General features: G+C 42.5%; 1 protein-coding gene across 1 annotated transcript; it reads right to left on the bottom strand.

Moving 5' to 3' along the window:
• Positions 1 to 3395: 3395 nt before the first annotated feature.
• HSP90B1 (heat shock protein 90 beta family member 1) lies at positions 3396 to 14317 on the bottom strand. Its single transcript, XM_069807440.1, has 18 exons — positions 14161 to 14317; positions 13524 to 13623; positions 12718 to 12859; positions 12522 to 12638; positions 11813 to 12144; positions 10890 to 11001; positions 10070 to 10186; positions 9344 to 9460; positions 7916 to 8053; positions 7744 to 7821; positions 7591 to 7656; positions 7069 to 7338; positions 6588 to 6833; positions 6181 to 6317; positions 5693 to 5771; positions 5437 to 5592; positions 4851 to 4949; positions 3396 to 3658 (listed from the first exon to the last, which is right to left on the bottom strand). The coding sequence occupies exons 1-18, from the start codon at positions 14207 to 14209 to the stop codon at positions 3629 to 3631; spliced, it is 2385 nt and encodes a 794-aa protein (XP_069663541.1). The 5' UTR covers positions 14210 to 14317; the 3' UTR covers positions 3396 to 3628.
• Between the last annotated feature and the right edge of the window lie 1095 nt (positions 14318 to 15412).

Genomic DNA, 15412 nt, shown 5'->3' on the forward strand with positions numbered 1-15412 from the left:
AATGCTGGCTAACTGCTGTAAGAGCAGTTACATTAGCTTTCTGCCTGTATTAGTAATAGGAAATCTATACTGTAAGGCTGGGGAGGATCTTGCAACTTGGTTGTATTAGTTAAAATGGGACAAATACATACAGATTACACTGAAATTATGTGTGTTTGTACTCCCTTTGGGCATCTTCTGTTCACAGCTACTTTTGATAGCTGTAAATGTACAAAACTCTGAAGCAACACATGGAGATTTACCTTTCAGTTGTGAAATAGGATTGCCACAAAACTCTCGTACTAGGAACATGACACAAAGTCAACATCCTACAAAGATGGCACAACAACCCATTTTTGTATGGTATGCAGTAGAGCTTGTGAAGGTTGGGGATTGAGAAATCCCAATTTCCCTTGAGAAAGGTACCCAGACAAGGCACAGGCTTCATCCTTGATTCTCACTCAGGTTTAACTCAGGAAAGAAAAACCACAGTCTGACAGGTGACCCACTAAGGAAGGAAAAAAGCTCTCCACTTCCTACTGGCAAAGTACCTGGTGCTCTTGTAATAGTAGAGGGATCCAGAAATGATCACTTAAAGCACTTTTACATCTGTTCCAGCTGTGAAGCTGTTACACTTTATATATGTTTACGTAAGTTGGTTTTCCTAGGATGAAAGATTTATAGTTCCTCTGCATGCGTGTGAGTCTCTCTCTGTCTTGTAACTATTAGTTGATCTAGAAAAGCAGCTGATGTGGCATGAGATCCTCTCCTGTTCTTACATGCCATGCGGATGTAAGCCTCCTCTTAATATTAGTAGATCATAGGCTCTATATCTCAGAGACCTTTGTCAATGACAGCAGTATAAAATGGCCTCAAGTAAATCTCAGATGTCAAGCCCAAATGAAGTCAATGAGAACATCTTACTAGATCCAGTTCAACTACTTTTTCCTTCACTGTACCTAAACAAAGCTGAGACTGACAACCTTCCACCTCAGCATAAGATAGAGGTTATTGAAGAGACAAGATGGGGCAGTTCAGCATTGTTTTGTTCCTGTTCTAACTAGGGCAGGAGCAGCAGTTTTCCAGTTACCCCTTTAAAGAGCCAGGATTCGCCAACCTTTACCCTGTTACACTGTCAGAGCACCACCTCTGTCATTATGTTGTTGACTTCCGACACAAAAGATGCATTTCTCCCTATTTTTGAAAGGCAGATCTAAAGGCTGCAGAGAGAAGTTACTGCTAGCTTCACTTGGATTTCTAAAAGTATCCTGCTGCTAATGGAAACTGAGCAACAGAGAGCGTGTTTTACCCCAGCCTTTTCTAGCACTGAGGGAACCCATTCTCATTAGTGCCCACCTAGGAACAGCAAAACTGACAATACACCAGCACAGCAGAGGTGACACCCCCAGAATCAGCGTGACTGCAGCACTGAAAGAAACAGCCTCAGTATGAGTGGGAGACACTTCTTCCGGCATTGACACCATTTGGCTTTACAGAGCTGACCAAAAAAAAAAAAGCTTACAACTGCATTTTGTGCTTATTAATAGCAAACACTTGTCACTCCAGGGTAGAGAAAGCAGCTGGATCACAGCTATTTTGCACATGATATCCTCAGCTGAGGAAGATGAAAAAACACAAAGCATGACTCTCAAGTGTGCTCTTTATTATTTCTGAAATTGAACTAGATGTCATCCTAAAACCAATCAAGGCATTGAGAACTTCAGCTATGTAACAGAGCAAAGGCTGCTTAAGTCTACAAGTAATTAACAAACATTAAGAATACTGTAGCAAGCAACCCTACACTTCCAGTGCTCCTTCTTGAGTTTGTTAGCTGCACAAGCACCCTTAACCATACAGTAGGCCTGAGCCATGTTTAGTACTCAGGCTGGTCAAATAAGATCTAGAGGAGTGGGTATTGATGGTACACTCAGAAGTGTATCACTAGAAGTGGTATTTTAGGAAGTATTAAAACCTCAGCAGCAATTGATTGCTACAGATCACAAAAGTTGCACTACCATAGTAGAGAGGACCATGCCTGAAGAAGAATATGGTGCACCTGCCCTGTTCAGTAACTTACTAACAAAGGACTGCTACTGCTAGCAGCTACTACACTCCAGGGTTAGACCACTCTGCATGCTCTAGTAACAAAAGGCTCTTACAGTGCATCTAAGACCACTACAGTGAGCAAAACCCAAAACAACCCCAAACTCCCTCAAAAAAAACGCAAAACTAAGCTCCCATTCCTTTTTTTCCAGTCTCAAACAGCATACTTCAATAAAGCCAACATCTCTATATAAACCCTAACACAATAACCACACTGATACATCGCATTTCTATTTATTGGATGGAAACAGTATTTGGGCAATATAGAAGCCTAGTAAAAGTAAATAGAAAGCAAGTTCTTCAGGACAGTGTTTAATGCCCTCGCCTGTTAGAAACAGTTTATTTTGCTTCAGATTACAGCACCTCAAACTTCACAAAAGTTCTGTCTGTGAAACAGAAGAACGGTTCTTACACAGTCACTATATAGAAGCACTACTCCTACATACTACTTCCACAGAGGAAGGCAAAAAAACTTAGTGTAAACACTTTTACCAACCCCATGAAGGTGTTTCAAAGTAGACACACCAGTGAGAAAATGTAGTGCTTCATCCAAACAGCATATAAAGCTAATATAATGAAGAGAAAGTGGTGCCTCCAGTTCAACCTGTCTATATTATAATTTGGTATCAACAGATTTAGCTTGAGTTAGATTAAGTAGCTACAGTGCTTTGCCATACTAAAGACATAGAACATAGAGTGAAAAAGTTAAGGAACAACAGCATTAAGGAACAACGGTAAAAGATAAGAGCTTCCACCTTTAAACAAAAGAAACAAACCAACCAACCAACCTGTAGAAAGCAGGTCTGCTGTAGCTATAGGTCAAAGGCAGGGTTACCAAGTACCATGGAGGACAGTATAAGCTTGCAGGCAGTAAGCCACTTCTGGTGGTTGTTCTTCAGATTTAGTGAAAGGTGATTGTTTTTTTTCTCCACTCAGCTCACCTGTAAAAGCTACCACTGCCTGTTCTGTACAGTGGAGTCAGTGCAAACTGGCAGGACTTCAGTTCCAATGCCATTTTTAAATGCCTTATCTTTAAGATGGTAGTACATACATAACTTCTTGAATACTTTTTTCAACTAGCAGGTTCAGTACAGCTCTCATACCAGGTGTATTTTGGCTAAACAGCACAGCAGGGTTGTTAACACAAAACGCAACCATAGGCATATGCTACACAGTTAAATGTGGCTGTGCCAGTGTGGAAAGGCATGAGGACTGCAAACTGTCATACAAAGGACGTGAACACTCAAGACAATCCCTTTGTTTCTTTGTGCTAGCCCACAAGATGAGCTTCCTATGTATAAATTTAGAGTTAGTGGTGTTTGGGAACATTTTATTTTGTACATGACAAGATTTTACACCAAGTCAGTTAAATAATACAAATTTACATTCATGAGGAATGTTTTTAGAAAAGTGAACTTAAAAAAAAAACCTCCTTCACCCTTAAACCCCAATACCATCCCTCAACATTTTACAGTGGAAAAAACCAAAACAATCTAATTCACATTCCCTCTCAATCCTCCAATGCAGGACAGTAGGTGAGTGCAGCTTACAGTTCATCTTTCACATCTGTGGATTCCTGTGGAGACATCAAAGAGAAAATCAGAATCTTGCTTTTTGAAAGTGGAAAAGGTTACAAGAGCTGTCCCAGAAGAACTGAACCTAAGTACTGCTGATGCTTTCCAAAGCACTAAGTGATACAACTTTCTAAAGAGGTATTAAACTCAAACTTCTGTTCAAATGATGCCATGTTAAGCATTTGCTATTAAGAGTAAAAAAAAATAAATTTCAATCTGCTCAAACATTAGCAGTAGATCTAGTGTACCATTTCATCTTTAATACTTTCTAAGCTATCTTTCAGGCACAGTATTAGTGCTGTTAATAGCCCTATTCTACTTGATTGCAGAGCTAGGAAGCACATGTGCTTTCCAGTCAGTAGTCAGAAACCTTAATCTGCAACTGTACTAATCCAACAAATAGAGCATGACTTTGCTCCTTTATAATTTATTACTGTCACTGCAGGTTATACTGCTGTGTAAATGCAATAGTAAGAGCATCAAAATTAAGTAACTATAGTACAATAAGCATTGTTCCTCAAATTTATTCTTAGGTAATCTGACATTAAACAGTAGGCAAGAACATCTCTATAAGCTATATATTTGCACTAGTGACAAGATATCTTGCAAAAGCAACCTGAGAAAGCAGGTCCATTTGGGACCTCATAGTAACTTTGTAAGTTATTATCAAGAAACTGTAGTATTGCAAGAGTTCAGCATATCCACCAAGACATCATTAAAACAGAAGACGTTTGCCAAGTGAAGGCTGACTGCACACAACAGCTGAACTGTTTTAGAGGTAGTATTGTTGTCTATAGTGTTGTTTCAAGTCTGTATTGTTGTAAGCATTTAGAACTATACTCTTGCCAATTCATTGATGTTATTGCCCACAAACTGTGGAAATCCAACCAGTAACATTAAGTTCACTGTAGAGGATTTGCTGCTGTTTTCTTGCCATAGGGCACTCTCTTACAATCTCTTAAGCTTAATTTAGCTCCAACTTTGAACATATCTAAGTGTTTTCTTCTTACAGTATAGTTTGATAAGGAATGAAAGGTAATTTGTGCTGTAGTTTTCTTCCCTCCAAAAAAATCTTGGAAAACCTCACACTGAGAACTAGTGTCACGAAAGGCAAAGTGAACAAGTTTGTTGCCAGGAAGCACCACAGACAAAACTGCATATAAATATTGGTAAGAGTCAAGCTTGAGACCGTACCTTCTGTGTTTCACTGTCTTCAGCATCAGCATCCACCTCCTCTTCATCTTGCTCTGCCTCCTCAACTGCATCTTCAGGCTCTTCAGGTTCCTCCTCCACCTGTAGGAAGGTCACAAGCAATATGCTTTATTTGCTTAGGATATTTACTAGTTGTGGACTAGCTAAATACAGGCTATGGAAGGATTTGCTATCAGTTCCTAACATTTGCCCCAAGCTACCTGATGAAGAAAGCAAGTTCTGTTTAGCATTGACACACTGTCATGCCTCCTCCGGTAAGATACCAAGCCTAAGTTCTTGCACAGCATTATGAAAACCCATATTACTTATACCCACTTATGAACTTCTCCATTAATGAGATGGGCACATAATCAGAGCAGAATCTCAAGCAACTGGAAAGAGTGGAAGGGAGGACATGAGCATGAAGCACAGACTTATCAGTTTCCCACCCAGGTACTTGAACTGGGCTCCTGGTGGCCCACCTATGTGTAGGGAAGCTGGATACATTTAATTTTATACAAGTCTATCAAGCATCTGCTTTTTAAGACGGAGCAGCCAATTATCAGCCCCAAGTTGAAGGCAAACTAACCTTTGCATCCAGGTCAATGTTTAAACTTAAACGAAGCATCCTTTCTATTCTGTCTCCATATTCCTTAGTGTCTGGTAACATATATCCCGATCTCAAAGTTGCAGTTTCAAATAATACCACTGCAAGATCTGAAACTGTTTTGTCATCTTCATTTTCCTAATGTGGAAGAACATTTAAAACAAACAAACAAACCAGAACTGTTAAGTAGGTTGTGTGCAGCCAAGTAGTGAGTATTTCACTACTGTTATTTGTTTACCTTTACTCGCCTCAGCATGTCCTTGATCAGTGGATGCCTGGGGTTAATTTCAAATGTCTTCTTTTGACTAGCATAGTAACTGAAAATAATAGAAGTTACATCACTCAGTTTTGAAGTACAGGACCCAGCTACACCTTTAAGCCCATGAATACCGATTACAGCCACAGTAACAAATGTATTCCCCCCTCCCCCCACTTTAATACTAGCTTAACTCTAAAAATCACTCAAGTTACTAAGACAGTTCATCTTCTCTTGTCACCAAATGACAGGTAGCAAATGCCACTGATGAATCTTGCTCACCAGGCAGTTTTACATACTGGGCTTTGAAGTAACAATGTAAGACTATGATGGAGACTGCAACTTGGTTGTAAGTGACCTTAAAAATACGAAGGATTATCTGAATCAGATGGTAGCTTGGTGTGCCCACACCAAGCAAGGGAGGCCATTAACTACATTTCATGTCTACTGCTACATAACTGAAAGCTTACTTTGTAGATATATCTTTCCCAGTTTGGTAAGCTTGAGCCTTCATGATTCTTTCCATGTTACCCGACCATCCATACTGACTAGCCACAAGAGCACACGGAGACTGGGTTAAACGTTGAGATAACACAGCTTTTTCAATCTGTAGAAAAAAAAGCCTTAATGTTAGTTCACAGAGCTAATAGCTTATACAGAGAATAAAGTAAATAACTGAAATTTTCTGTCACTTCAATATTTTCAGAAGGCTCCAAGATGACACTCTATCTTCCTGAAATAAAGGTTTTAAACAACATGTTTATCCACAGACAGAGAAACTACTGTGAAGTCTCAACACTCAAAGAATCTGCTAGGTATGTTGTAGCAAGTAAAACTGCATTTACAAATAAACTTTACATACAGCATCACATTTTACCTTGTCTTTTAGAGCTTTGTCTTTCATCCAGTTTAAGAGTGGTTCAAATTCCTTTTCCAAGGCTTCCCGACTCTCCTTAGACTTTTCACTTTCGTCAAACTTAACTCCTTCTTTTGCTACATTCTGAAACCTCTTGCCATCAAACTCTGGCAGAGCCTGAATGCAGTATTCATCTACAGGTTCAGTCAGATAGATCACTTCATAGCCCTTTTTCAGAAGACGTTCAACAAATGGTGAAGACTCAGCCTAAGATGACAAAAGAGATCAGACACCAGTTTAATTGCACTGGAACCAGCAGCTACTGAAACCTCTACAACTATTTGACAAATGTTGGTACAAGGAAAACTGAACTGCAGCAGTAACATAAGCATGGAGTCTCCACATTTACAGCAAATACACAGTTCACAATGTTTATGGTACTACTTCAACTAGAAGCCATAATATTTTTTCCCCTCTCCCTCTTTCTTCCACACTCACATACCTCCTTTCTGCTGGCACCTGCCATGAAATAGATTTTGTCTTGCTTCTCTTTCATTCTTTCCACATACTGGTCAAGGCTTGTGAGGTTACTTTCATGATGGGAAGACTGGAAGCGTAGAAGCTTAGCCAGTCGTGTACGATTGGAGTGATCCTCAATAACTCCAAGCTTTACATTAGTACCAAACTCTTTCCAGAATGTGTCATTGTATTTTTCTTCTGCAATTTTCTTGATCATATCAAGAGTTTTGCGAACAAGTTTCTTTCTGATCACCTAAAAAAGCAGCAATACCAAATTATAACAATAAGCACTTGGCAGAACCCTCAATTCAACCCCACTGCAAAGGACATATTCAAGACACTTAGTGTCCCTGATTTGAACAGAAGTAGTCTGAAAACAGCAATGCATGGGTTTCCTGTACTTCAATTTCACACTCCTTATATAAAGTTAATCAAGCTATTATTCTTCTAAATCTTGCTACTATCATGTGTTTACAATGAAGTCATTTAAGATCAACTAGCTTACCTTTAACAATTTATGCTGCTGAAGTGTTTCACGAGATACATTCAAAGGAAGATCATCGGAATCCACCTAATTGAGGAAGAAACTTCTTAAGTATAGCTAACAGTATTTGAAGATTAAAAAAATCAAACACAAGTTAAGACTTATAATACTTACAACACCCTTAACGAAGTTAAGATATTTGGGCATCATGTCATGGAAGTCATCAGTGATGAACACTCTTCGAACATACAGCTGAATTACAAGAGGAAAACAGCAGCCAGGTTATGTTTCTTTTTTTTTTTTTTTTTAAGACATGAAACCATACCCACACACTTGCTTATCCTACCTTAATGAAATCACTTTTTTTGGATCCATATTCATCAAACAGGCCACGTGGAGCAGAATTAGGAACAAACAAGATAGATTTGAAAGTTACTTCCCCTTCAGCAGTGAAGTGGATGTAAGCCATTGGGTCATCATGGTCCTGTGAAGAGAGAATTCTTTTAATTGACATGGGGAAAATATTGGTGAGTTAATACATTTCCAGTAATAAGATGAGTTTGCCAAATAAGTCCAATTATTTTACAATTAAATTATCTATCTATGCTTTTTTAGAATCTATTATGGAGACAAAAGTTCCAGATTCAGCCGAGTCACTCACATAGAAGTAACCTTGAGACCTACTAGTTTTGTCGCTGTGGGTTTTTTTTTGGTTTTTTTTGTTTGGTTTTTTTTTTTTACAAGCCAACCATCAAAAAGTCATCAACAGCACAGTAACCAATATGGTATCAGCACAGTTAAACTCCCAAGTAACATATTATGCTGTATTTACACATAAAGACAACGTTGTTTCTAGAAAGCTGTATCTTCCTCTTTCTTCCACCATGTACAACACAAACACCATCACTCTGATTAAATAAAAACTTCCCTGTCAACATTTAAGCATGTCAGTAAGCTCCATATGAGCTGGAACATATTACTTCTCAAACCTAGGCCACTCAACACTTGGGTGGCAGTACCTTCTCTCCAGAAAAAAGATTAACGCCTGACTGAAATGCTATACCTGTCCTGGTTTTGGCTGGAACGAAGTTAATTTTCTTTTTAGTAGTTGGTATAGTGCTGTGTTTTGGATTTAGGATGAGAATAATGTTGATAACACACCGATGTTTTAGTTGTTGCTAAGCAGCATTTATACTAAGTCAAGGACATTTCACAGCTTCTAATACTGCCCTGCCAGCTAAGGCTGGGAGTGCAACAAGAAGCTGGGAAGGGACACAGCAAGGACAGCTGACCCAAATGAGCCAAAGCAGTATTCCATACCATATTACATTATGCCCAGTATATAAACTAGGAGGAGTCGGGACAGGGGGCACCATGGCTCCGGGACTGGCTGGGCATCAGCAGCAGGTGGTGAGCAACTATACTTGTTTTGTATATTCTATTATTATAATTAGTATTATTTTCCCTTCCTTTTCTGACCTATTAAACTGTCTTTATCTCAACCCATGAGTTTTACTTTCCCTGTCCTATTCTCTCCCCATGCCACTGTGGGGGCAGCAGACGAAGTGAGCAAGCAGTTGCATGGTGCTTAGATGCCAGCTGGGGTTAAACCACAACAACCTCCTAGGCTCTCTGCAATTCAGTCTGTCTACTGACAGCAATTAATTAATTCTTCAGAAATAGCCCATCCTATAAGCATTCAGTTTTGTTTACACAGCAAGAGATACTACAGCAAACCTCTTGCTTTGGAACAATCTTGAGGCTCAGAGCTTACCTTGGAAAAGGTTTTGTAAAAAGCTTTGTATTCATCTTCTTCAACTTCTTTAGATGGTCTCTGCCAGATTGGTTTTATGTCATTCATGAGCTCCCAATCCCAGACAGTCTTTTCAACCTAGGTATGTAAACACCATAGTATAATAAAGACTCATTCTTTATTTCAGGTTAAGTCAGTTAAAGACACTCCAGTGATGCTAAGTCATAAAATAGCATGTCAAAAATACATACTCTTTCTAATTTACAAAATAAATTATGCAATGGCCTGGATATTCCCATTGAAGTACACACATCAGTGTAACACATGGGAACAAAACTTAAGTCTACACTAGTGTGTTGTCCTACGTACATTTAACACGTTTACTGAGTATCAATACTTCTGTTCTACTGCCATTCCGAAAAAAGCTTTCCAGCAGAGCATACCCAATTTAAACTAGTCAACAGTGTCAGATTACTGAAGTCCACTACTATGTCAAGCAGTTCACTCCAGCATTTATAATTAGTTCTGGGACCACTGCCTCACAAGGCTAGTGTCAGTCATTTGCCCGATTTCAACCAAGTCTGTTTTGTTTAGTGTTCTTTCCTGACAAGATGTCTAACTGCACTTAAACAGGATTGCTGTTTGAAAGTATATACACACTACTGAAGTACACCTCTGGAAGACCACCTATGAAAATTGCTGAACTATCTGACATGAGTTACAAACCCCAAGTGTGACAAAGCTTACCTTCTTAGTTTTTGGTTTCTTTTCTTCATCCTCCTCTTCAACTGCAGCTTCATCATCATCTGTTTCTTCTTTCTCCTTTGCCTCTTCCTCTTCAATGGGTTCTTCAACAGTCTCAGTCTGAAGAGACAATTGAAAGTGGGGACTTGGACTGCTTGGTTTCCTACCAGGAATGTTCTAGTATTCTCTCAAACAGCTTAATCTCTCAGAGCACTAACTTAACTTGTGCTATTTGCCTATCACAAGCATTTCTCTACAGGTAGCTATGGCTTTTTCAGTTGCATTTTTCATCAATACATACTTTCCTTCAATACACTGGGAAGCCACTATACTCAAATTTAAGTTTTCACAGCTTTACATTTAGCTTTACACATGATGTCTAATCAGAGACACTGGTGCTCTTCAGCTAGTGCTACACCAAAAAAACCATCAGAAGAACAGGCCTAAAAAAGTTAAGATGCTGCCCTATTTTCAAAAGGACACCTAACCATGGCCTTGCTTGAGAGCTTACCAAAGCTTCCAGCTACCAAAGCCAGTGGAAGATCATCTTTCTTAGTAATTGGCAGAGTCTTTCTCCTTTGGTAAAGTTCTTTGAATCAGAATAAAACCAAATTCCTTGAAAGTTTGTGATTTTAGCAACACACTAACTTTTGGAGAGCAAGTAACTAGTAAAATACTAGCCAGAAGAGTCAGGAACAGAAGAATTTTAGAAATTAGACAAGTAGAAGTTCTATGGTATGCCCTCATCCTTCCTGAAAGATCTGGCCAGACAGTTTTCACAACCAAAGCTCACACTGTGCAATGCTCAGTTAAATATACTTACCTTGCTGCTCCACACATATATGGGGAAGTTTATGAACTGTGAGTATTTCTTTACTAGATTTTTAACAGTATCCAGCTCAAGATAATCCGATGCTTCCTCCTTCAAGACAAGGCTAAAGAAAATAAAAACTTCAATCAAAGTGCTGGACAAGTACTTTAAAACAGTTTTACAGGAGGAGATGCATTTTCCTACTGTTGCAGCTATAGCAATTCAAATTTATGCAAGTGAGTTTTTATTAGTTCAGCTCCAAGTATCTCTTAAAAAATACAATCCCTACTAAACTACTCCAATGAGAAGGAAGGGATAATTGTTTTCAGCAACTGGGGCAGAACATAGCATCTAAACAAAAACCTCAAATCATACTGATACTTAACAGGACTTTGATGTACTCTCACCAGCTTTACTTAGAACTAGAACACTGAGATGAACTTTTTCATAGTAAGTGCCTTCTTCAGGAAGGAGTCCTCTAAACCCAGGCAAAACAAATTTATCTGCTCACGAAAGCAATGAAAGTAAGACTGTCAGACTAACTCTAGTTTGCATCAGACCAGTCTCACTGGTACATAAACAGCAGCCAGCTCTACAGCCCCTCTACAGGTTTTTGACTGGCCACAATTGTTGATGAACTGAATGAGTCTGCAGGCAGCTGAACTGTCTGGAATCACTTGCTGACAGTTAGTTGTCAAGATGCTTATAGTTTTCTTAGTTCATCTAATGGAACATGAAGCAATCTACATTATCACTCCACATTTATTTTGGATGCAGTTAATAGCATGTTTCTACTAAACTGAAGAAAAAGCTGTGTTACAAGAATCAAACAATATATGAGTCACAATGCTAAAATGATCCACATATTCCACAATGGGCAAAGTGTACCCACAGAACTTTTTTTTCTCTTAAATCCAAAGAAACTTAATACTTACGTTATGGTTGTGCCACGTCCTAAAGTGTTTCCTCTTGGGTCATCAATCACAGAGAATTCATTTGAATCTGACTCCCAAATATGTTGAGTATCATTGTTGTGTTTTGATGTGACAATAACTCTGTCTGCTACTAAGAAAGCAGAATAAAAGCCAACACCAAACTGGCCAATCAACTCAGATGTTGACTGGCTATCATCCTGCATTTCAGTCATCTTATTTAGGAATTCACTTGTACCAGACTTTGCAATGGTACCCAGGTTTTTAACTAACTCCTCTTTTGTCATGCCAATACCCGTATCTGTAACATGAAGCATGTTCTTCTCTTTATCGCACTAAAAAAAAAAAGAAAGATGCAGTTTGGCTTCACTTTGAATCTTAATACATAATACAGTGCCACAGAAAAGTGGCAAGCAGAGCAGCAGCTATTCAAATTCAAACATGCCTGGCTACAATAAGTCGAATCTGCAATAACTACACTACCACCTTTGAAGTATTTAAACACTTCAGTTACCCTTTATAGAATCAGAAATACATTTTCACCATTACAAGAAGAGTAGTCTTTGATAAAGTTAGTTACAAGGATCCTGATGCGGCCTAGTTTGTATCTGCATCAGCATTAAGCCAAAAATTTTGGTTTAATGATGCACTATCTTTTTACATTCCTCCCATCACTCCTCCATAAGAGATGATTGTACCTAATGCTTCTTACCTTGATTTTGACCGTAAGTTCCTCATTACCAGCAAGAGCATTTTCATCGGTTAAGGATATTAGCCGTATCTTATCTAAAGCATCCGAAGCATTCGAAATAAGTTCCCTCAGGAAAATCTGAAATAGAAACCAGTAGTCAGGAATTCCAGAACACACACAAACAGTTTCAACACGCTCTACTGATAAAAGCACTAACCTCTTTGTTTTTATATAAAGAATTGATAATGAGTTTCATCATTCTGTTCACTTCTGCTTGAAATGCAAACTTCTCAGATTTTTCTCTAATTTCTTTGATCTGGGATGCATTTAGGCCGTCTAGTTGGATAGCTTCTTCCTCTCTGTTAGGACAATGAAAACCTGTCAAGTAGTCTTGTCCACAAACGGTATCACTAATTTTATCATCTAGCAGCAGCAATAATAGTCTCGTTACAACAATACCAAGACCCTTAATGCCTGACACAGCCCAACAGTTACACGACCAAATGAGGTAAGTGCAAGACGACCTATCCTCAACTGTATAACCTTAATCTAAAAGTTGAGTGAAAATCTATGCTTGCAAGCAAGCCTTTTTTGCTAAATAGAAATTCAGGGAAGAATACAGGTATGTTAAAACCACTAGAATCCTCAGCATGTGGTATACCTCAGGAGGTGAGGCAGTTCATGGGCACAGAGCTATTTCATCAGTAGGCACTAAACTCACACCATTTACCATATGCAAGCGTAAACCCTTATTAACTTATTGGTTTTTATACAACTACTGATATTAGACAAAATCAAGTTGACTATTTCTGACTCCAAGTTCTCAGGCTCACTTGTATTTAGGAGGGAACAGTCTTTTCCAGAAATATTTTATTTCTCCCAGCTGACTAGATCTCTCTTTTGAATGGTGTCTCCCTTATTTCTGAGGCTTTAGGCCATTACTGGTGCTCGCATGGACCCTTCAGAAGCAAGAGAAAGCCTTCGCGTTTCAGAAGTAACTTACCCAGAACCCCAGGTACTAACCTCTGAACAACTTCATCATCCGTTCGAGACCCTTCTCTGCTTTTACCCAAGTCATCTTCCACGGTCCCATCCACATCCACCTCATCCGCTCTAACCGATACTGGGAAAACAAGGAATCCAACCATCTGAGCTCGATCCCCACCACACGCTACCCAAGTTCTCTCCCCACGGTTTTAGGCTCAGTTCTGCCCCTCCGCACCCCCCCCCAGTAAAGTTCAGCCCAGCCGCAGCCATCAGGGATGGGGGAAGGGGCCGGACCCCCCCACCCCCCCTCCGCCCCCGCCCCTGACGGCGCATGAGCCGCCTTAGACGTTCCGTCCGCCCCCCCCCCCCCCCCCGCCAGCCCACTCCCTGGAGAGCGGCCACCCGGGGACCGGGCACGGCTCTCCCGCTCCCCTCGGTCGGTCCGCCCGCACGGAGAACAGCGAGGGACGGGGCGGGGGGAGAATGAGGGGGGTCCCCCCCACCCCAAAGACGCCGAGGGCCCCACCTCGCTTCCCGCCGGGCTCCGTCCCCTCACCCTAACAAAAAGGGGGTGAAGGACGGGTTGTGTGTGCGTGTGTGTGTGGGGGGGCTGTTGGCCGACCCCCCCCCCCCGCAACCCGCCAGAAGATTCTAGAAGCCGGCGGGCACTCACCGGCCAGGAGCAGCGCGCACGCCAGAGCGAGCCCCCACACCGACTTCATGGCGACGTGGGCCGCGGTCGCAGAAGAAAACGGCCCCAGGCGCTCCCGAGCCCGCCGCAGCCCCCGCGCCGCCGCCGCCGCCGAGCCCGCTGGAGCGGCCGCGGCCCTCCCCCTCCGCCTTATCAAGCCGGGGCGCTGGAGGGCGGGGGGGGGAGCCGCTCCGCGACCGGCCAATTGGAGCGTACCACGCCAAATAGACAACCAATGGGAAGCCTGGAAGGGAGGGGCCTGCAGCTATCGCCGCCAATCGGGCCTTTCCATGTGCGGTTTCCTGCGGACGGAGCGTGGCCGGCGCCGATTGGCCGGGCGGAAGGGCGCTTGGCCAATCGCTTCCGCGGAGGGGTTTAACCGGCGTGGCCCCTCGTTATGTTTTAATGAATTAACAAAACGTTAGCGTTTAACGACGAGGCCGCGTGGGCCGCAGCCGCTGCGGCCGCCTACCGGGAGCGGTAAGGACAATCTCCACATGGGAGGCCAGCTCCGACCGCTTCCGGGAGCACCCGGGATGTTTACCGGGGAGACGGTTGCTATGGCAACGGGCGCTTCCGGTCGGGGGCGGCCCGCCGCACCCCCGGCTCCCAAAGAAGAACGAAAAATTACGGGTAGAGCGACCACAAACAGTGCGGCCGAGCGGCGGGAGCAGCGCCAGGCCGGGGCCGCCGTCCCTCCCCTCAGCCCCGCCGGGCGGGGGATCCCTCCCTCCGCCCCCTACGGCGGGGCCGGCGGTGGGCGCATGCGTCGTTGTGCCGCATTGCATGCCGGGAGCTGTAGTCCGCCCCGGGAGGGCTCACGGCGCCCCCTGCCGCCGCGGCGCGGGAGCTGCGCGACGGTCCGCCATTACAGAGACCTCCCGCTCCGGCCAGCGGCCTGCTGGGGTGTCCTTGTTGGCCAGGTCCTGGTTCTCCGCTCCCCTCTAGCGTGTCTAGTGCCTCACACGGCCCTGAGAGAGACTGGCTGGCTTCAGCCGAGCCGAACCTCCCCCGCGGCCTCATCTGTGGGGACTGTCAGTGTGGACGGAGGATAAAGCGAGCCGGGTGCTTCGCAGGTCTGCGTGTTCTGCTTTCCCGTGCTCATCAGGGCGCCCATCTTCCAGTGAGCTTATTAGCCCTCCATAGCCTACCCTTGGGGCTGTTGTTCATCCGTTAGCGGTCCTTCCTTCCCCCTGTGGAGTGGGGGCTCCAGCAGCCGCCTCAGATGCCTCCC

Source organism: Haliaeetus albicilla, chromosome 19, assembly GCF_947461875.1.
Source record: "Haliaeetus albicilla chromosome 19, bHalAlb1.1, whole genome shotgun sequence".
Taxonomy (NCBI): Eukaryota; Metazoa; Chordata; class Aves; order Accipitriformes; family Accipitridae; genus Haliaeetus; species Haliaeetus albicilla.